We start from the raw sequence: 23,702 nt of genomic DNA on the forward strand, positions 1-23,702 counted from the left end.
GATTCCTGGGAGTGCACCAGAACAACAGTAGTATGTATGTTTAACACAATGCACAAGTACTAGTACATATTGTCTTAAGAACATCATTAATACCATAAAGCAAAGTATTGTAAGCATTATATACAGTACAGAAAGGTGATCAGGGCTTTTTAAGACTTGGGAAAATGGAAGACAAATGGATTACATCCCAGTAAAGACAAATCTCTGAGGAAACAAGTAACTCTGTGCAAAATAGCTGCCGCTCTGGTGAGGTAGACACCATTTAACACTAAAAGTCCCAAAACATACATTGGTGTGGCTAAAAAAAAAAAAGTTTTTGTTGTGGTATAGCCAGCTTAAAGCCCCAACAGCATTTTTAGTGAAGCTATGCAGCAGATGATACAGGATCACACACTGAAACTGCTGCCTCTTTATGTTTCTGTTGTATAAACGACCCGACCGATTTTCTCAAAAGTACTTTTTCACCATTCAAACCTACTGTGCCAGTATGGAAGAACACTGATGACTAAAGATGACTACAAAAGAAAAATCTGAGTTTTGCTGTCTATTGTATTTGTATTTTACATAGCCACAAATCTATTGCTTTGTTTTGTTAGTGTTCCTTCTTTGTTTTATCAACAGTGCATGAATATTTCAGGACAATGTATTCTTCTAAACTATATTCAAAGCCTTGGAGTTGCCAGTTTCAACAGTGCCTGTCGGTGTATTGTTAATTTTGTAGGATGGGGATTCTATATTTTAGGACTTGTATTGTTAGTCAAAAACTACTCCACAATCAGTAAGGTTTATGTAGCGTGTCAGAAATCATTAACTGTACTTGAAAAGCAATGTCAGTCTGTACTACTGCATCATTTAAACAGGAACAGCACAGTAAGTCAATAGTCAAATAAAGACCTTTTAAGGATCGTACCCAAGCTCTAAGCCTTATTACTCTTCCTCTCTAGTTAGGTTAACATCATGTCAGAATCTTATAAAAAGCATTAAAGCCAAAATACATTATTTAAAATTAAGAAATAACATAAGAAATAATTGAGATCTGCTCAAATACAGCTTATCTGGTTGATGGCAATGCCAAAATACTAGTATTTAACACTAAAAAAAAAATACTATCTCGCCCCATCTTATATATCGGAATGTCTGACACCTTATATTCCAAATCGTAACCTTAGATCCTCAAATGAGTGTCTGCTTAGAATTCCAAGAACAAAACTTAAAAGAAGTGGTGAGGCGGGCGGCCTTCTGCTGCTATGCGCCTAAAATCTGGAATAGCCTGCCAATAGGAATTCGCCAGGCTGATACAGTGGAGCACTTTAAAACACTGCTGAAAACACATTACTTTAACATGGCCTTCTCATAACTTCAGTTTAACTTAATCCTGATACTCTGTATGTTCAATTCATCATAATAACTATTCATGGTGGCTCTAAAATCTGTACTAACCCCTACTCACTCTTCTGTTTCTTTTTCCGGTTTCTTTGTGGCACCACCTACTCAAAGCATCCTGATGCTTCAACATTGATGGATTAAAAGCCAGAAGTCTACGTGACTATCATCCTCAAGTCCTTCCATGAGAACCCTAAATCCAAAGAGGACTGTTTCATTTATGTCAGGTAGAATACCCAGAGGGGACTGGGCAGTCTAATGTTCTGGAATCCCTACAGATTTTATTTTTTTCTCCAGCCGTCTGGAGTTTTTTTTGTTTTTTCTGTCCACCCTGGCCATTGGACCTTACTCTTATTCTATGTTAATTAATGTTGACTTATTTTATTTTCTTACTGTGTCTTTTATTTTTCTGTTCTTCATTATGTAAAGCACTTTGAGCTACTGTGCGTATGAAAATGTGCTATATAAATAAATGTTGTTGTTGTTGTTTATTTAACACTAAAAAGTAAGTTGCTGAGTACAACTGACTGATTATGTCTATACAAGTCATCTATATCGTGTAAGGACAACAAAAATATATTTTATGCGTTTATGCAGACTATACAGCAAGTACAGTAATGGAGGCACAGTGGTACTGCCTCAGGAATCCAGTACCCTGGGTTTAGATTCTGCGCCCAGGTTGTTTCCAATGTGGAGTCTGCACATTCTGCACTGTCCATGTGCTTTTTAGCCAAGTACTTCAGTTTTCCTCCCACATCCCCAAAGATGTGCACATTACGTTAACTGTCAATTCTTGTGTAAGTGTGTGTGTGTGCACATTAGTGCTGTAATGGAGTAGCACCCTTTCCAGAACTACATCCCACCTTCCAAGCATTGGTGTAGGGATAGGCTTTGGCCCCCCATAAACTTGGGTTGGATTAAGCAGGTTTTAAAAAGAAGATTAGATGAGCTGGAACAAGGACATTACCTCTTTAAGCAAATGCTTCACGCCTTAGGCGGTCAAAACAATCAATTACACTGGTATAGCTGAAAGGTTAGGATACTACAACTGATTACAATGAGGAGGAGGTAGATAAGAGTTCATGAAGAGGTTTTGAAATGCAAGGACTAAACAGATTAATAAAGTGCATGGAGACAATAGCAGTTGTTAAGGCTTTTTACTTTTCAACTTAACTCCTAATCATAAATAATTTAATAATCATATTACACCTAATAGGAAACACTACAGTTTCTATAAAATGTTTAGTATTACTACTCTATGTAAAATATGAACGGATTAGAACTAGCAAATTTTAAAACACAGACACATGTCTGACAGGAGTTTATAGACCATCACAGGTACAATATCCTTCATACAAAAGAAATAAAAAGAATTTCTGGAATTAGACTTCATATGACCAAAAAACAAAAAATAATCACTTAAGATACAGAATGGTTGGAAGGAATGAAAGAAAGCTTGTCTTTATGAAAAACACATTCTAACTAGACAAGACATTAAGTAAATAATCTCTCTTATTAAAAAAAAAAAAAATCCTGGGAGGGAGACTAGGAAGACGAGACGTGATCTTCTCGTCCCGCAAGAGACACTTTAACGTCACGCAAGACAAGGCAGTGAGACAACATTTAAAACAAGTTCATGGACATCTAACCAAGCAGTTGTTGGAATGCTTTTGGCAGACGGAAATCATGTGCTCCCAGCTCTTAAAACAACGACAAGCAGAACACCCAGCTTGCCAGCAGCAGCAGGAAACCAGCAGATGATACGACCACTTCTCCTTAGTGTGTGTTCAGCCTCTCTCTCTCCCCCAACCCCCTTCACAACACGAGCGGCAGAGACGTGAAATGGCAAAAGGACAGCTGATGTACAGGCTCTGAAATGATCCACGCAAAGTGCGACAAGCAGAAAACGCAGCTCGCCAGCAACAACAAACCAGCAGATCGACTGCAACTCCTTAGCGTGCATTCAGCCCCCCCTTCACAACACGAGCAGCAGAGACACAAAGTGGCAAAAGGACAGCTGCTGTACAGGCTTTAAAATGATCGACGTGCTGCGCGACAAGCAGAACACGCAGCTCGCCACTATTGTGCGTTCAGCTGTCCCCCCTTCACAATGTGACCAGCGTTATACGTCCTACAAGAAAGACATTTAACCACGCCCGGGGCCGGAAATAAAGGACAAGTATTGTTTTTACATATGTTTTAAAGTAAAAGTGAAAATAATGCATATGTAACAATTCCCACGAAAATAACAATCTCTTTAAATTGTATATCCGGTAAACCAAACCCGGTGGTGGGCGAGCAAAGCCCCTAGTCTAGAAAGAAAAAAAAAAAATTACTTTAACTGTGCATACCTCCTCAATGTATTCCTTTGGAAGTGGAACCCCAGCTGTTACCTGTAATTTGGTAGAACAATACATAATAATTAGTAACATTAAGAAAAATTTTATTAAAATTCAATAACTTGTAATTAATAGTCTTTGTACAGTAAGATACATAATCGGAAGCTGATTCTAGAAAGAAAATATGAAAATCTATGACTGAATAATTTGTAAATTGGTCTTTGTCTTAGATGTTTAACTATGTTTTAGACAACTAATAATGAAAAACTAAAAAAGAAAGGCACACAGATTCATAACTGAAATAGCAACCGCTAAGTGAAACACTTCACAAATGACAGTATTTTTACCTTATTGTTTATAAATAATGGACCTTTTGCAATAATGGGCCATTTCTAGTTCCAAAACTTCATATTGGTTTCAAATGACAAATTTCACAATAATAAGATGCATCTTATTAGAAAATACAGTATATCACCTCAATGTCAGTTTATATATCAGTTTCAATACAAACATTCCATTTGCTAAATACTGTATATATAAAAATTAAACCAGCAGAATTCTTCCAGCTAGTTTATAAAGCAGAAGAATTACACCCAAAGATTTCTCTATGTGTTACCCAGGCAACAGTGTAGACGCATTATCTCCTAGCATCATAAAGGCTTTCGTAAGAAATGTTTTTCTACAGCCCAGGTGTTGCATGTTTTTGACAGTGATATTGAGGAGCCTTTTATCAGCAGTGATGACAAAGTGAATGTGTCTTCAGGCAACGAAACTGAAACGGACAGTGAAACCGAAATGTGATTCTGATGAATCAAAAAGCGATGCTCGTGGTTGGGTTTCTGTTGACCCAAATAAACCAGCACTACCTCATTTTTATATTGTGGGGCAGCCAGGAATAAAAGACAATGTTAATAGCCAACATCCACTTGCTTACTTCAAGTTATTTCTTGAGGATAATGTGTTAAAATAAATTGTTGTTGAGATGAACCGTTATACTGAACAGTGTCAGGTAAACGATCGCACACCTAAGAAGTTTTCCCGTTCAAAGATATACCACACAAAAGACATTATTTTGACAGTATATAGAGTATTAACATCATCATTTTTATTATTATTTATTTCAAATTATCTCTCTCTCTCTATCTATACATATATATATAGATATATATATATATATATGGGCGACACGGTGGCGCAGTGGTAGCGCTGCTGCCTCGCAGTTAGGAGACCGGGTTCGCTTCCGGGTCCTCCCTGCGTGGAGTTTGCATGTTCTCCCCGTGTCTGCGTGGGTTTCCTCCGGGCACTCGGGTTTCCTCCCACAATCCAAAGACATGCGGGTTAGATGGATTGGTGATTCTAAATTGGCCCTAGTGTGTGCTTGGTGTTTGTGTGTGTCCTGCGGTGGGTTGGCACCCTGCCCAGGATTGGTTCCTGCCTTGTGCCCTGTGTTGGCTGGGATTGGCTCCAGCGGACCCCCGTGACCCTGTCTTCGGATTCAGCGGGTTAGAAAATGGCTGGATGGAGATATATATATATATATATATATATATATATATATATATATATATATATATATATATATATATAAATCCATCGTCTGTCTGTCTGCTTTTCATGAGAACTACTTAACAGATTTAGATCAGTTTTCTTTTCCTATAATTTGCTTATATATTCTGGTTGATTTTGCAACTTCTCTCATTGTGCTATTTATCATAGTTTGCTTGCGGGACCGATTTATTTGTGCGAATCTGAGAGACATGCAGCAGGCCCGAGGGGTGGGGCCCTCCTCACTCACATGCCAGCCTTATGGCGTTCCTTACCTCTGCTTCCCTAGTGAACGAGAGAACTACTTAACGGATTTAGATCAGGCATTTTTCTATAATTTGCTTGAACATTCCGGTTGATTTTGCAGCTTCTCTTATCGCGCCAAGAATCATAGCACACTTGCAGGAACGATATATTCACGCTAATCTGAAAGATAGTCTGCAGGCTGAGGGGAGGGGGAAGCATGACGTCAGGAGTAGGGAGCCGGGCAGGGTTAACCCCCCACCCCACTGTCCTGTTTCACTACTAAGTAGGCAGAGCCACGGGGGACGGCTAGTTATTATTATTTGTATCATTACACTTGTTGCACTAATGACTTTGTACTTTTAGCGTTTTGAACGTTATACAGTAGAAAGATGAAATTCAATAAAAAATGTCATTTTTCAAGGTAAAAAATGCAATGCTTTTTACATGTTTTTTTCAGAAAAATGTAATGCAAATAAGATGACATGACTGACGTTTTTTAAATTTTGAAAGGAATTAGTACAGTGTTTTCTAGCATGTTATTTTAAAAAGAGTTCAACAGGTTCACAGGAACACTGTTAGGAACATGTTAGGGGAAATTACACATAGATGTTAGGAAGTTTGTTTCACTCAGAGCACCACAGACACATGAATTAAATTATCAAGTAGTGTGACAGAAAGTAGGACTTTCATCACCTTCAAAATGAAACCTCATGTTATTTTGGAGAAATTTAGTGGATAGATTTGGGAGATTTCCTGGGCTGAACATTAAAATTGTTCTAATGTTCCAAAAATATTAAAACAGTAACTTATTTCAAATCAGAAAGAAACATGTAAGTGATAAACTATATGTACAAAAGAAAAAAGAAAATCCAAATAAAATGGGGGTCAACCAAAATCCTCTAGCCAAACTAGGTCTAACTATAAATGGTCTGTTGGATTAGACAGCTCCACCTTACAAACTCCAGTCCCACCAACAGCACTGTTGTTGCCCTTTTTTTCCTCTCTGAAGCCTTTGGCCTTCTTTCATCCATTTCTTCCTTTCTTTCATCCAACTTGCCTCCCGAGTCTGGATTTAAATGGTTATGGCAAGGACAAGTCAACCTTTCTCCATACTGAGTTACAAATGGCATCACCTGAAAGTCTGCACAGGCTCCAAGAATTATGAAATTCCTGCAATCACCTATGAGCAGCACCCTGAACACTCGGGTGTTACTGCCCTATATATCTTTACTTTAAAAACTTAGCGCACCCACCACACAACGAAACAGCTCGGGATCCTGGTTTGCAACCCCCCCCCATGCAGACACGCGGTCCCAGTCCCACCCTACAGAAATGTCCATCTATCTGCCGCAGCCAGGTGTTACATGGGCATCCCCTTGGTCTGGTCCAGCCACTCGGATCCTCAACAATGATGATCCTGCGAGCTGGATCACCCTCAGGGAATCACACCACATGGCCGTAGTGCCATAACTAATGCACACAGTGCCGAAGGAGTCCAGTCTTCATCTCAGGTCACTGGATAGCGTCCATGTCTCGCAACCATATAGCCAGACAAGAAGCACCAGGACTCTAAAGACTTGGACCTTCGTCCTTTTGCAGAGATATCAGGAGCGCCACACACCCCTTTCCTATGACCTCATGATCCCCCCAAGCTCTCCCAAATCCGTCTACTAAATTCATAGGAAGAGTCACCAGAGACATGAATGTCGCTGCTGAGGTAAGTAAACCTCTCGACAAGGTCGACACTCTCTCCACTGACAGACACACTGCTGATGGCTGTGCTCAAGTAGTCATTATATAAATACATAAATATCTAAATAAATAAAACATAAGCCTACATAAGTCCTGAAGGAATCTCTCTGGTTTCCTCATAGATTGCCTTATTTTCTCACTTGCCATGGTATCCCATGGGTTACCTTCAGGACCATTTGCAGCAAAAATGGGATTTACTGGTACTGGGTATTACATTCCACTTATACCATATATAACGGTATTATCTTCTCTGCTGTAATGTCCTATCCTTGTGGAACCTGTGCACCTGATAATACTGTACCAGCAAGAAAACACTATATAATGGTAAAATATTGGTGAAAAAATAAAGAAAAGTGCATTTAAGAGAAAATAGTTATGAGTCATGAAGTACATATGGATGCCATGATGGCTGGCAGGATTGTTGAGCAACATAGCTATTAAGTTTATCAACTCACCCTGAGACACTGAGTGGGGGAGTCTTGAGAAAAAATTGTGCACTTATGGCGTATTACTAAAACAACTATCAGGTGATATACAGTATACTGTAGCTAAATAATAGACAAACAGTTTAATTGCCATTTGTAATCCATTCAAAAGGCACCGTTTATTAGCTAAGAAAAACAAAACTCTCATGCTTACCGTTGGTCCACCTCCATGCATTTTGAGCGCTCTCACTGTAGCAACAAGCACAACCACGTGTGGTCTGAGGCCTGAATAGCGGCATTTGATATTGAAGAACTTTTCCATCCCAATGTCTGCTCCAAACCCTGCCTCCGTAACTGAAAGAAAGAGATTAAGAAACAGATATATACCATGGTGCTGAAAAATGAAGAAAATAATTGAATTATTCCTGGACAAAAGAAAGCACTTCCTTAGAACAGCAAGCTCAAGTAATGAGAGATGTTGTTTCTGAGCAGGTGTTGCTCTTTTGCTTAAAACTAAATTCTGTGGGACACACTGGTTTAAATATCTTATATATGTAATGCCTGCGGGTGGGCTGGCGTCCTGCCCGGGGTTTGTTTCCTGCCTTGCGCCCTGTGTTGGCTGGGATTAGCTCCAGCAGACCCCTGTGACTCTGTAGTTAGGATATAGCGGGTTGGATAATGGATGGATGGATATATGTAATGCTTTCTGTTTCTAAGTAACAGACTCTAAATGTGACGAATATGTTCTGTTTAAATTTCTCAGACACTAGTAAAAAAAAAAGTCAAAGTTAAAATCGGGATTAGGTGGTCCATTATAAGCATCCCACTGCTCTTCCCCTGTACATGTATTTATTTTTCATAAGACAAAATTCACAAAGCCTACCACTGTTATTTATTTCTTAAATCCTAAACTTTTTCCCTGTAAGCCGCAACCTAAAATACCTAACAGTAACTGTTTAAGGCAGCAGGTGTACGATAACGTGATGTTCTCAAACTCGCTCAATTCAATTTAGGGTCACAGGAGTCTAACTTAACAACAAAGGGGCAAAGCAAGAGCAAACTCTGGTCAGGGTGCCAGTTCACTGTAAACTTGTTATAGTGAATCCCATCAAATGGAGGAAAAAGAAAAAAAAAGTATTTTGGAGATCATGCATGTCAACAGACAGGTAATATGGGATGTATATTAACTATTAATACAGAAAATAAACTTGTCTTTAAAAAAATTGACAGGTCCTATCACTATGCAGATAAATTATGGGGCGTTTGGCTCACTGCTTTCATCCGTTCCCTGCATAAGCAGAAATGAGTACCTGCCTATAATTAACCAGGACTTAAAAGAGCAGAGAAAATATATTTTTTTAAATGACTTCAGTTTATGTGTGTAAAATCTAAAATTCACCTCAGTTATGTTTCCTCATAACCAGTGATTTTTGGTAACAGCTATATTTTATGAAGTCTGTTTTTTTAATATTTAAACCCCTAGAGTTTTTGGTCACTCACTGCATATAACATCTGCATAAATACTTGAATATGATACTGATGAAGCAGAATGCCACACCGTTTTAAAGATTTTAAATACAGGTGCAGTTGAGTTTATTCTATAAAACATGATTAACACAAAATAAATAAGTGTCAACTCAAGAATAAAATACACAGTGACGACAGCAAATGCTGTTCATTTTTATCCAATCTCAAATCCCTTCACAGAGTGAAGTTTTGAATCCTTACACATTGTAGTTAGGTGAGTGGCTATGCAAGGCAAGAACACAGCAGAAGTCTACGGCCAATACTTCAGTCTTGTGTTTGACTTTACAATGCAGATAACTGTAGCATCTACAGATGACGCAATCTAAGTGGGATAATGAAGTTGAAGTCTTTTACCTACAAACCCTTCCGGCCCAACAAGTTTCAAAGCAATCTTGTCCGCTAAGATGGATGAGTTGCCATGTGCAATGTTTGCGAAAGGTCCAGCATGGACAAACACTGGTGTCCCCTACAAAAGAAATCACATAAGGACAAACTAAAGTATAAAATATGCTTTAGTGAGTAAACACTGAATTAAACAAGTAGTACTAGGGTGTTGTACCATGTTAGTCATTATGGATGTAGTGAGAAGTTAAGCAAAATGACCCCTTTTATTGGCTAAATAGAAAGATTACAATATGAAAGTTTTCGAGGTAACTCATCTCATCATGCAAAAAGAAAGGGCCTAAGCTGCCTCAAGGGCTTGCATATTGTAATCTTTCTAGATAGCCAATAAAAGGGGTCATTTTGCTTAACTTCTTACTGAATGAAACAAGGAAACCCAAAGTCAGTCAAATACTACTGTATCTTTCAGATACAAATATAAAGAGTTGAACAAAATTAACTTTTTAACCCATTTTTTCAGTACAGGGCTGTTGAAAGCCAGAGCTTGGTTTCTTCCTGTAGTTCAAAGAAATCCTGCTAGATTGATCAGTGACTTTCATGCACACCACTTTGTTCTAATGCAGAATTAAGTGTGCCCTGCAAAAAGTTGTATCCAACCCAGAGCTAGCTTCTGTGTTACATCAGTTACTAAATAAACATATTAATTGCTTTAGAAAGTTGATTCGATAGATAGATAGATAGATAGATAGATAGATAGATAGATAGATAGATATGAAAGGCACTATATAATAGATAGATAGATAGATAGATAGGCACTATATATAGATAGATAGATAGATAGATAGATAGATAGATAGATAGATAGATAGATAGATAGATAGATAGATAGATAGATACTTTATTAATCCCAAGGGGAAATTCACAATTGATTCAAAGATAGACAGATGTTGTGGTTCACCAGCAAGTGTTTCGATTGTCTTCTAAAATAACAGGAAAAAAAGAGAAAAAAGGGATAGCCAATAAGTCACTGTTAACGACATAAAGCTGTTTAATCTCAGATGATTCATAATAAAATCATAAACTGAATACTGTTTGGAAAACATGACTTAATTGTAAAAGTTGTCTCGTTGTTTCTAGTAGTGTCTTCTTTAAATAAAATGTGAACCAAGGACAAAGGAAAAAAAGAACAAATTACACTCTACTTCAGCTTTTTGGTTTTGTACATCACCAGACATTTACTCTACCCAGGAGTATCTGATCTTCTGATTTAAAAAAATCTCAAAAGATGTTACAGCAAAATTCTACAATGAACAGATAAGGTGAAGAATTTTCTAAGTGGCAATAATGGAACAAAAGGGTCATTTTGTTGTGTTTTTTTTTAGCAGTGTAGAAGAAGAAAGGCTGTGGGGATGCATTGTATTCATAAGAATGGGGTGGTGGAAGAAGAGAAGAGAACTGAAGACTAAGAAGGAAAAAGGACATTTGGCAAGAATGACTGCATTTTTAGAAAACCATACTTTTATATATTGTATATGGCATCCATTACTTCAACTAACATGCACTCACCAAGTACTGTTATGACTGAATCTTATAAAAAAAAAAAAAATCTTTACCATTCAATGCCACATATTAGGACACTGGCTGAAAAATTACCTGTATGATTACATCTTGCCTGAAGAAGGGGCCTGAGTGGCCTCGAAAGCTTGTATATTGTAATCTTTTTAGTTAGCCAATAAAAGGGGTCATTTTGTTTGGCTTTTCTCTACATTCATAATGGCTAACATGGTAGAACACCCTAGTACTGTATGACACATATCAATCTTAATTATTACAGTAAAACTTATTTGCATAAAATGTTACTTTAACATACTGTATCACAAAAGCTTTCGATTGACTTGCTGTAGCTACTTTGTCTCACTCTTATACTGTATTAACAGATCAATGTTGACTATAGAGCAAAATACCTTTAATTAGAGAATCAATAATATAATGAAAGGATAACTGAAATATTGAGAGCTGCAGCCACTGTCTACACAGTTACAAAGAAATTGAAGTGAAGCTCATCTGTGGTCTCTATCAGCTCTGCAGTATTATTTTTTTTACAGAAATGAACCATGCAGAAGGCAATCTGTTAAAGGAATAACTGGAGCTTGAATCATCAGGTTTTGGCACTCAAAAACGCTGCACAACAAAAGTGCCTACACTGGCTTTGGAACAGAGAACAGCACATTGTGCAAGTTGTCATATGCAAAGTACTAGAGATGCTGCCCGGATTAATGAGCAGGGGAGAAGTTAACTACTGCAATGCAAGTCTGAAGGAAAAAGCTCCAATTTCAGTGATCTTTCAGATATAGGAATGAGCTGAAGATCTCCAGTACTTGTCCAACCCTTTGTACTGGTAAATATGCTGTACCCACCTCTAAGGTTTGCATTAGGTTGGGTTTGATAGCATCTCTCATCAGCACTGTCAAAGCTCCACTCACACCCTGTAGAAAGAAAAAAACATCAGATGCACAGCAGGACATATATTCTGACTTGTACAATGTACTTATATTGTGCATCTACGGCTGAATGAATACACTGAAATATTCAAGCAGCACGGTGGCCTCAGGTAAACTTACACAAAGTACTGACACGAAAATACCCATTATAAAACTGAAAAAGGGTTTAAACACAAAACAAAATTCATCCTTAAAAATAAGTCATGTCTTCTAAACCTGAGTCAGTACACAGATGTATCAAAAAAAAGTAATATTGTCATCTACGTGGAAAACTGATTTAGATTTTTTGGATTCTGCACTCACTATACTTTATGTGTTAGACCCCAACTTAACACAACCAAGCAAAGACTTTAAGAAGTTTATTTCCACAGCAACCAGTCTATCTATCTTCGGTAGCAAAGGATCCGTACACTAGGTCACAAGGTATTGTTCAAATTTACACCAAAAAACAAAATTTCACATAATACTGAAGTCAGACGACTCCCAAAATTTACAGTACAGTAGAGTCTCACTTATCCGACATAAACGGGCCGGCCAAACGTAAGCGAAAATGTTGGATAATGGCAGGTGTTAAGAAAAAACGTATTAAACATCAAACTGCTATAATTTTACACATTACGAACCTAATAATCATGTTTTACAACAAAACAACAGACTAAATTAACTGAAAAAATGAACTTACAGTTACGGAATTGTCTGACGTTAAATACAGTACGTACTGTACTTAAAAAGTTCAGTCCTGTGATGATTTAAATACATTTTTGATCGTATTCTGCTTTCCTGACGAGTGCCGTTTCTTCGCTGTGAAGTCTCGCCATCTTTGCAGCATCATTATCTCGATTCTTGTAGCTTCTTCTTGTTGCTCAATGTAATTAATTGCAGTTTGTAGCCTTAACTCCGTCACTAATATAGTCAACATCCTGTTACTATAGCATTGTGACGGCGTGTGTGTTTGTGCTGTGATGTGCGAGTCCCCATCTTGCACCCGAAAACTCGAACCTGAGTCTCAGTACTTTTAGCAACACCAGCTTTATTCAGTTTGAAACGGCAACTACGCGGTTACTTATTGCATCGGGATCTGCCATTCTCCTATACACAGACACAGCAGTCAGGCAGGGTCGGGGGGAAAGTAATAGTGAGCCCAGCGCATTTATAATGTCCCTTGTTCCTTGTATCACCCATCAACGGCAGGTGCTTATAGCATGTCCGCAATCTTTTCGGATTGGCTTTTACTACTGGGAGACTGCGATTGCTTTGGGACACTCTTCTGCGTGTCGTCCCGTTGGGTGGAATCCCACAAGAGTTTAGAAACTCACTCACACCAGCCATGATTCTTTTCAAAGGTAAAGTGCAGGTTAATTTGCTTTATGTATTTTTACTTTATATTTTGTATTAATCATTTTTATATGAATAGTTTTGGGTTGTGAAACGAATCATCTGAGTTTCCATTATTTCTTTTGGGGAAATTCGCATTGATATACTGTACGAGTGCTTTGGACTGCAAGCACATTTCCAGAACGAATTATGCTCGCAAACTGAGGTTCCACTGTAATTAGCTGCGGCTGAGTCGGGAGCAACAAAACACTACGCTCACGCTCGCAACTTGCAGTTCTTGTTGCCGATTGATGCATATTTTTTTTTTGCGGTGGGACGTTGGATAATACGGAATGTTGGATAAGCGAAGGTAGGCAATTCCAAAACCTCTTTACTTATCGTGTTTATTTAAGAGGCAGGTAAAACTAGTTCCCATTAACTGGAACTATTGTCATAATGAACAGTTAAACTTTCAAACTGTGAGAGAATCTGGACTCAGGAAAATATGTCTGTTTCTAAAGCAAGTTTTATTTGCTCAGTTGTGAAAGCGGGGTACACAGAAGATTGTTTTCTTCGTCATATCCACACACATATCTTTAGAATACCAGACATGCTACTGTTTACTTACCAGGTCCTCGGCAGTAATAGGCTCTCCTCTTTTACTGGATGCTACTACCATGTTTGCCAGCCTTCTCCTCATATCCTCCAAACTGTCTGTTAATGCCAAAACTGCCATGATCTCACTGGCTACAGTGATGTCAAACTGTGCCTGGAAAGAAAAAGAATTATTTTTTATTGTTATCATTGGTAACTATTTCACATAACATGAGAATAAACTTTCCAGCCACATTGATTTATGTCATAATGGAAAATATTTTTATATATTATAAGAAAAACAACAAAAAAAAAAGTGTTTGGTTCAGGATAATGACTACTTTGGTTACCAGCACTGCTCAGAAATTAGACTAAAGGTTGATACAACAGAAAAAAGTTCATACAATACATTATGCAAAGTTTTGTTATAAATGAAGTAGCTGTGTAAGCCCGTGCTGTAAACTGCCTGGGCTCTTAGAAACTATTGAAATCGTCAGAAAAAAATTGAAATGCAGAGTCAGAGGTTTCATTTTGCGGATGTGCTCGCCTCCTTTGTCTATCAGCGGCTAAGTGAGTTTCTCTTTTGTTTGTCTTTCCTCTGCAGTTTCACTTTGGCGATGTAGTCGCTTTCTTTTAGCTTCATGTTGTAGCCTTGTAAACTTGGGGTCGCCTGGCAGGCTCTTTGAGCTTCATGCTGTAGCCTCACACTTCCGGGCCGGACAGACAGACAGACGCACACACATCCACGCGTAGACGTTTCTATATAAGATAAGATATCCAACATGCTTTAAAAATTTTCCATTTTTAATTGTTTAGCATTATGCATAAATTTGGCCTAGAGAAAATCAAGCTATTAATGGACGAATTTCTGCTACCTTAAAAGGTCAAGGAATATATTTTAGGCGATAACAGACTTATTGGATCTAGGTTTAGGTCAAGTGCAGGTTGAGGAAAGAGATGTTAACAGTTTAGTGTGTTACTAATCTTTAGTTTGTGGCTTAAAAAAATCTGTTGGATATTTGTGTCTCTGTTCATCTTTATGGGATTTCATGGATTGTCTCACCCTTGATAAACAAAGATTACAATTGAGATATTTTGCTTTGGGTAAAGGGTGTACTGAATGTAAATTGAGTAAAATATTACTTGAATTGGAGGAGTCAGAAATAAAAAGATGGCAATTCCAGGAATAGCATATGAGGGAAGGCAAAGCCGACTTCTTACTAAAGAAGCTCCTTTGGGAAATAAGAATGAGAATCTGAGCAATGGCAAGGCTGCTTCTGTAAAACGGTGGAGCACAAAAATGTACCTATGACTTAACAAGGGTCAGATACTTTTGCCCTGTATTTAAACGGTGTCACATTGAGGTACAGTATGAACCCAAAATAAGCTATTGTATTTTACTGGATGTAGCCTTTTACCTGAATAACTCAGAGATGAGAGAACTACTACACATCCAAGAACATTTAAAAAAGAAAATGCATTGGATCATAGAAACAGTACAGATTAGACTGGCGCTAGGAGCTTTATAACAGTTTGCAAAACAGATAGTTACAAGAGGAAAACTGAGAGTATGCAAGATAAAGATTAAAAAAGCATGCTAAATAAGCAGTAGTTCTTACTATAACATGAGATTGATATCAAAAACCTTTGCCTGCAGCAATTGTAAAAGAAATGTTATGAAAGACAGCTGTTTAAAAGAATTACATTTTTAACATAGTGAGAAATAGATATTACTATTTATAAAAGAGAGCAAAGATTACATCTTGCCTGAAGAAGGGGCCTGAGTTGCCCCGAAAGCTTGTATATTGTAATCTTTTTAGCTAGCCAACTTTTCTCAACATTCATAATGGCTAACACCTAGTACTAAAAGAGAGCAAGAAAGTCAGCACTATTTTTTTCCATGTACAGAGATTTCTGATGGCAACCTGTTCCATGGTCATCAGACAAGCCTGTAAGAATGCACTCTGTACATAGGATAATAAACTTGAACTCAGTTAAAAGTTCATTTTTTTGCCTGAATGATCAAAGTACATATAACTCTCAGTAGCTATAATGACCAGATTTTGCTCAAATAAGAAGCAGACTGCTTTTATTATAGGGAACATGAACTTGCAAACGTATCTTCTCCAAATAAACAAATGCCGCTGCGATAGCACATAGGCAAACAGATAGAAGCTGCCTTGCTAGAGAATGTTAATCACTGCATAGCAAGGAGGATAAATTACAACGTTGAGTCAATTGGCATTGAGATATGAGAAACTGCTGTGCGCTCTTTTTTATTCAAACTATCTTGAAGCAAAGAATCCCTAAGAGAGTGACATTTTTGCGCTCATAGATTATCTCCTGGCTTGCACATTCAGTCAACAGGCAAAATGAAACATATTATATGTTTAAATCCGCTTAATTCAATTCACATTTGTGGGGAACCATTGACATTTCTGGCAGCAATGGGTGCAAAGTAAGGAGGGGTCAGCATACCACACACTTACAAAGGCCAATTTGGAATCTCAATTAACCTAACGCATGTCCTTTGGGGACGTGGGATGAAAACCTGAGTATATGTGTATTATATACAAATACATGCATATATACACACACACACACATACACTAAGTACTTATAGTACTTATTAACAGTTCTGGTCATATAGCACAAAACCTGGATTATGAAGATTTAACAAATGAGTTTGCTGGAAAATAAAAATGAAAAGTAATCTGCTGTGATTCTTGCAAGTAATCCTTATATTTTGCACCCACGATTCTGCATTTTAATGACAAATAATGTGCTAATACCATTTCATCATCTAATAGTCTTTGCAAACTGCATATATGTTACATACATTCTGAACAGAAGGGAGCTGTGTGCTAGTAATAGCCTCTATGCCAATAAGTTTACTTCTTCATAAATTATGATCATGCTGCAGCTCAAGCTTTTTTTTTTTTTTTAACAATTTCAGTTTCATCTAATGTGGCACTATGAATTACTAATGTATTTAAAATAAACATGACTCATACTTTAAGGAGAGCCAATTATGTGCCTTAAGTTTGACTGAACATCGAGTAATGGATCACTTTGTATTTGCTTACCGTTCTTGAATGCCCCTTCTCTGTGGCAGCCTGCCCAATAGTGATCTGTCGAAGGAACCGGTCATTTGTATCCATTACTTTTAAGAAAGGAGAAAAGAAGAGTGAATTTTTGCTTTGTTGTTTAATTGTCTCCAAGTTACTTTGTTTGATAGAGCTGGCATGGTCTCATTATCAGAATGCCACACGAGTCACAGACTACTGGGCTCCAGGCAAAGCAACCATAACTGAAGGTCTGCACTCCTTCTATTTCAAATAATTAATAAGAGTTTTAAACCTCCATTATAAATTATCCTAAACACTGCATTGAACAAGTGATGCAAGTCATTATCAATTTAGAGGACTAAGGAAATGGACCCCCAGTGTCCAACTGGGAGTCTAGTCAGTGTTTACGGTAAAGTCAAAGATAAGTTTGGATGAAGTATAGCTTGCAGAATAACAAATCCAGCAAGGCAATCTTTAATCTTTTATGATAATGTAAAAAGTACCTCTTTGCCAAGTTATTGTGTCAGGGTCAATGTCCAGTCTGACAAATCGTTTTATTTCTTCTTCGGTCAGCATGCTAGGGTCCTCCTTCTCAATACCCAACTTCTACAGATGCCAGAAAAATGAAACAAAACAAAAGGCACTGAATGCATTCACTCTTTTTTGTGAGGGATCTACAGTACTTATAAAATATCCAGAAAATGCATAAACATCGAGATTAAACAATCAATCCCTACTAATAAGTATAAAGTCCTAAACTGGGTTTTCTTCTAAAGTTACTGTGCATAATACACAATACAGACAGGACCACAGCCTAGACTCTACTTTGACTCTCGTAGAGGGTAAACAGAAAGGATTAAAGTAAGGTGAGCCAGTCTGCGTCTGTATGGGTGCCATCTGGAAATTCATATCTTTTTACACAGCATGTTCTCGAGAGGTTTTAGAAATAAATACAATTGATAAATATTTCTGCCATTAGTGAGTTGTTCACTTTAGGAACATTTGTAAATAATAATCTTTCGCCATTGTTTTCCAGTGCAAGTCTGTGTGGAACCATAGCTGGCCCCAGGCATAATTAATATAAAAAAAAGGAAAATACACTGTAGTTAAAATGAAGTACAGTAGTCCTTTCTGAGAGGACTTGAGAATGACTTTGCACAAAACAAGCATAATACAAGAAGTGCAATTAAACATAAGACCATTCATCATAGCACTAATGGACAAAAACTGGTGGATGTGGAAATTTTCTTCAGTTATATTTCAGAGGTGCTCCAAAAAAGACATAAAAAACACTTGTATTTACAAAACACAACCTAATAATGCAAAGCTCACCAGCTGACAGTTACACAGTAGTGTGCAGTACTGTATACATTCAGGATGCAGCATCCTAGACTCCTCTTCTCTTTCATATATTTGCGGTTTGGTAGTCTGATAGACCATTATGTGCAGTTTTAACATTACAAACAAAGCCTAGTATTTATAAAAGTAATATCTGCTAAAGCAGATGTATTTATTTCACAGTAACTAAAGACTCAAGAAAGCCCTAAGACAATTTGAAGACTATGCCTAAGGCATACTGATTTATAGAATAAGCAAGTTCATAAAAAAGGAAATTTATTTTTGGCACAGTGGTTGAGATTTTACCTCTCAACCCCAGGTGACTGTAAAACTACTGTATGTAGTTTGTACATCCTTGTGATGTCTGAGAGGATTTCTTTACTGCTTCCTAAATATGAGTGTGTTACTCTGAAATGAATTTGTGTGCATCTTTGTACAAGTGTGGGCCCAAACAATGGACTGGCACCCTATCTAGAGTTAACTGATACCCAATGCTGTCAACATGGGCTCTGTCCCTGTGTGTCCTTGAAATGGAAAGAGTGGATCAGAGATGGGAATAAGTAGATCCTTCAAAAACACACAAAAAAAAATGTAAACTAAACTACAGTGGTACCTCGGTATACATCTGCTTTGGAATAAGTACAACTTGGTATACGTCCTGTTTGGACATGAAAAATTTTGCTTGATATATGACCTTTGTTTGGAATACGACTTGTGTGTTACCCTTGTTTACCTCTCTCTCGAGACAAAGCCACGACTGCCCACGAGCGTCAGTACGGCAGTTGCTAGCATTCAGTGAACAACCCGCGTGCTACCTGTTGTATATGATTGTTCCATGATGCTTTTGTCCATTGCTTTATGTTCGGGTGTTGATTGCTATGGTCTGCATCTTTTGAGACGTATGACTGCCGGAGGGAGGGGTGTGGTTTAGAAGGCACGCTGTATGGAGAGTTGGTTAAACAGGGTTCAAAATAAACAGCATTCGAAACGTTATTTTGATTGTGTCGCTACTTCAATATAGAGAACACTACACTACCCTTGTTTACCTCTCTCTCGAGACAAAGCCACGACTGCCCACGAGCGTCAGTACGGCAGCTGCTAGCATTCAGTGAACAACCCGCGCTATAACTCTCTGTGAATTTTCACGTGATTTTGTGTTTTTTCACATAAATTTGAATTGATTGTTGAAAAGTATGAAGGTGCATGCATATCCAGGACGTGTCTGCTGTATACTGTATGCTGATAACAATGGTATCAACGATTGTGAAAAACAAAGACGTTACTAAAAAGTAAATTGAGGTTAAATTTTCATTTATTTCATCTAATTGCTTTTGTATTTATGTATTTTAGTATTAAGCAGTGTTTAAATTATTTTATAGAACCCCATCAATATATAATATGGCAGTAACAATAGGATTTTATTTCATGGGAACAGATTAATCATTTTCCCTTTATTTCTTACTAACAAAATACGCAGCGGAGAAGTAGTGTGTTAAAGAAGTTATGAAAAAGAAAAGGAAACATTTTGAAAATAACGTAACATGATTGTCAATGTAATTGTTTTGTGACTGTTATGAGTGTTGCTGTCATCTTGGATTTGATTATCATTATTTCTTTCAATCAGGTTCATATTTGGAGGATGTGTTGTGTTCAAGTTACATTCCGTGTTTGTCAATCGTTGTAAAGATGACAGGTTTCATTCATCGTAGTGTTCACTACCCAAATTGGTACTCGTGAATCTAAGATGTTTAACAGGCATTCCCGGTATTAAGTTGTGGATTTGCCTGCGAATATTTAGCGGCAGCGTGTCTATGAACGTAATTTAAACTTAAGCTTTTCACTTTGCTTTCCTACTGATATGTCTACAAAGGCTTGTTCCTTTCTTACTGCATCAATAAACAGCTTGTCTTCCTCTTTATCTGAGACATCACATACTGCATGCATGGGTTTACCTTTCCCAGTCCTGCAAACTTTAGCGAAGTGAGGGCTTTGCCATTTATTAGTATAAATGGAAAAAATGTGTTTGGTATACGTCCTGTTTGGTATAAGTCAAAGGATATGGAACGGATTAAGGACATATACCGAGGTACCACTCTATATGTTTTAAATCAAAACATACATTTCTCCTTTTGTAAAATGGACTACATTAAATAACTTGAATTATGCTAGAAATAATTTCAGACAGTGAAGCATTTTTCCATCCTGTCATTTATTTTGTTAGTGGGTGATATTTCCCTGTATAAAATAATGATAAGTATGGTTTAATTTGCACTGGTTCTGTGAAACTTATCATTTTCACATTTGTGTAACTAACAAGCCAACATAATTCAATATCAAAAACAATGTAAACAATATAAACCGATGTTAATATATCTTAAAAATGTAGAGAAAGTGTCTGATTGTTGTTGGAAATCCAGAGCCACTGAGACCCCTTCAAGAATAGTTATGGCTTTTGACTTAATTTTCACAGTGTATTGAATTACAAAGGGTCAGGTTCACTGATGTGAAATAATAAGCCTGCATTCAACTCTCACTCAAATACGCAAACCTTTGCAAGTTTACTTTGAATATTTTTGAACAATTACAGTACGCAAATATGTGTGACACCATCAATACGAATGAAGCAAACATAAAGTACTCTATCAAAAGAGACGTGAAATTATGGAATATTTTTTATTAAAACATTTATTGAAACATAGCAAACATGACCTTGAAATATATTTAGCATAGATTCCACTTCTAAATAAGTGATATACAAAATAACTTTCTCAGGCAGCTGAAGGACATTTGCCTTAACAGGATAGCACATCTTTAAGTAGTTGCAGAGCTTTTGTTTCCACTCCCACTTACTTTTAGACGTTTGATCTGAATGGGAGAAAACTTCTCACTGCCACCAGGAACTAGGCGACTGAACAGTGCCTTAGTAAGAGAATATATCAAAATTATTATTATTAGCAAATACTGAAGACATTTGGACAAAACAACCAACATACCAGGGTAATTAATATGTATTTATAAATGTAAATACAGTTCAACTAATTTCAGGAACGAATGACACCAGGTTAATTGCTCTGCTGTTGGCTACATTATTACAGTATTTATATTTTATTTTTCTTTCGCCGTTGTTTATGGATTTGAAAGGCAAGTTAACTAAAATGAAGTAAAACATCGTGAGACTAAGTTAGCTTCTATGAATTATGAGATTATAGGTGGACAATTTTAAGAGTCATACAATTAAATGCCAAAATCTATGAAACGTATTGTATAGACACGCTCATTACGACATCAGCTTGAATGAAAAAAGCAGGCATGGGGAGTTCACTGGACCAAGGTTAAGAACCACTGGATTATAATAAACAAGGAAATACAAAACACAAATTAAAAAAAAAAAAAAAAAAAGTATGGAAAACTCAAACTCAAAACAATGCCAACTAACTCACCTTATCAGACTGTGTGGCCTCATGAAACATGCGGGCATCAATAGCAGCAGCTACCAAATTATTGGCTGCAGTGATGGCATGAATGTCACCAGTGAGGTGGAGGTTAAACTGCAATTTAAAAAACATAATGATAATTTGTATATATTACAATAAATATCCCTTGGGATAATTAGATAAGAAGAAACAATAATTAAAATTCACTTAATATTATGAGGGCGGTTTACTTCCCGGGTCATCCCTCCCTGCGAGGAGTTTGCACGTTCTCCCCGTGTCTGCGTGGGTTTCTTCCGGGTACTCCGGTTTCCTCCCACAGTCCAAAGACATGCAGGTTAGGTGCACTGGTGATCCTAAATTGTGCCTAGTGTGTACTTGGTGTGTGTGCCCTGCGGTGGGCTGGCACCCGGCCCGGGGTTTGTTTCCTGCCTTGTGCCCCGTGTTGGCTGGGATTGGCTCCAGCAGACCCCCGTGACCCTGTAGTTAGCATATAGCGGGCTGGATAATGGATGGATGGATGAATATTATGAGTATACTACATTCAGCTCACTATTGAAGAAAAATGAGGCACATTTTTGGAAGAGATGCAACTAATAAAACAGTGGCACTAAGTACTTTTGAGTGTTATTTGTTACCAAGATGTTTTTGTAACTTTCATAAGGTCTTAGGTGTTAGTCAAATCAATTAAGACATATTAATCATTTTAAAGGGTTCATAAAATTTCTGTTGGCATTGTACCACTTCTAAAGGACGACATGAAGATGGAGGGATAACTGAAACAAACGTTTTAAAAAACACTACCTTTAATTAACTATGCAAAACAATTCACTTTATCAAATAACATTTCAGTCATAACAACGTGTTCAACAGAGACATCCCAGGCGGTATGTTTTCTTTAGGAATTAGGAAAAAGGACATATGGACCTGCTTTAACAGCATTTTCCCTCAAAACATTAATCTGTTTAAAATTGTTACCTCTTCCATTGGAATAACCTGAGAGTATCCTCCACCAGCAGCTCCACCTGCATACAAAACAATTCTGAAATTTCCGCACATTGAAAATGAAGCCCACAGAAATGCAGCACTGCCTTGGAGTTACTGTAAAGTTATCCTCTCCATTTCTAAAGCATAACATCAGAACTTTACAGATTTTCTAGTTTCTTTATTTCTAAACAGAACCTCTGCATATGCACTTAATTTATGTTTGGCTGTGTGTTTAGTATGCAGGCAGGTGAAATAACAAAGAGTCATAAATGCCTTACAGAATGAGTTTAGTTTGGAAATATCCTACGTATTTACTTCAAACAGCTCTTCACAGTTATTTTCAGCTCTGTATTACATTTTCTCAGTTCAAATGATACTAATTTACTAACCAACTTCTAAATAAAACTATGAATACTCTGAATACCAACATTGTGTTTGTAGTGATGCAAAGACATGTACTTGCTTTAGGTTGATTTGTATTTATTTACCACCATACAGTCTTAAAAATTGTTTTGTACTATTTGCATTATTTAAAACAAAGGTCACCGCCAAAGAATAAATCAAGCCATGATGCAAAAATGTTATCTGCCAGACAACACATGTGCAGCTGTTAGGCTCTGGAACTACTGTGGTGATCCACAACAAATTGTCTTGGAGATGTTTGTAATTTTTTACCAAATATGGATGATGTCCTAAAAGCAACAACAAGAACATACAGTGATTGACCTACTAGAAAGTTCTATTAAAACTATGAGTCCTTAAATTAGGTAAATTAGATTGGTCACAATTGTTTATATAAAAAATATACAGTATTTTCCTTTTAGAAGAACTAGGGTGTTGTACCGTGAATGTAGAGAAAAGCCAAGCAAAATGACATCTTTTATTGGCTAACTAAAAAGATTACAATATG

General features: G+C 37.2%; 1 protein-coding gene across 1 annotated transcript in view; it reads right to left on the reverse strand.

Annotated features, from left to right (window-relative positions):
- Positions 1–23,702, reverse strand: part of LOC120518354 (C-1-tetrahydrofolate synthase, cytoplasmic-like) — an 87,135-nt gene that overhangs the window by 17,641 nt on the left and 45,792 nt on the right. Inside the window, exons 13-22 of the mRNA XM_039741118.1 lie at positions 22,784–22,830; positions 21,815–21,922; positions 21,225–21,293; positions 17,540–17,642; positions 17,055–17,131; positions 14,003–14,143; positions 11,977–12,045; positions 9,572–9,683; positions 7,905–8,044; positions 3,735–3,776 (exon numbers count right to left, since the gene is read on the reverse strand). Of these exons, the coding sequence (XP_039597052.1) occupies positions 3,735–3,776; positions 7,905–8,044; positions 9,572–9,683; positions 11,977–12,045; positions 14,003–14,143; positions 17,055–17,131; positions 17,540–17,642; positions 21,225–21,293; positions 21,815–21,922; positions 22,784–22,830 (908 nt within the window). The remainder of the gene's footprint in view (positions 1–3,734; positions 3,777–7,904; positions 8,045–9,571; positions 9,684–11,976; positions 12,046–14,002; positions 14,144–17,054; positions 17,132–17,539; positions 17,643–21,224; positions 21,294–21,814; positions 21,923–22,783; positions 22,831–23,702) is intronic.

The sequence above is a fragment of the Polypterus senegalus genome, chromosome 18 (assembly GCF_016835505.1).
Source record: "Polypterus senegalus isolate Bchr_013 chromosome 18, ASM1683550v1, whole genome shotgun sequence".
NCBI lineage: Eukaryota > Metazoa > Chordata > Cladistia > Polypteriformes > Polypteridae > Polypterus > Polypterus senegalus.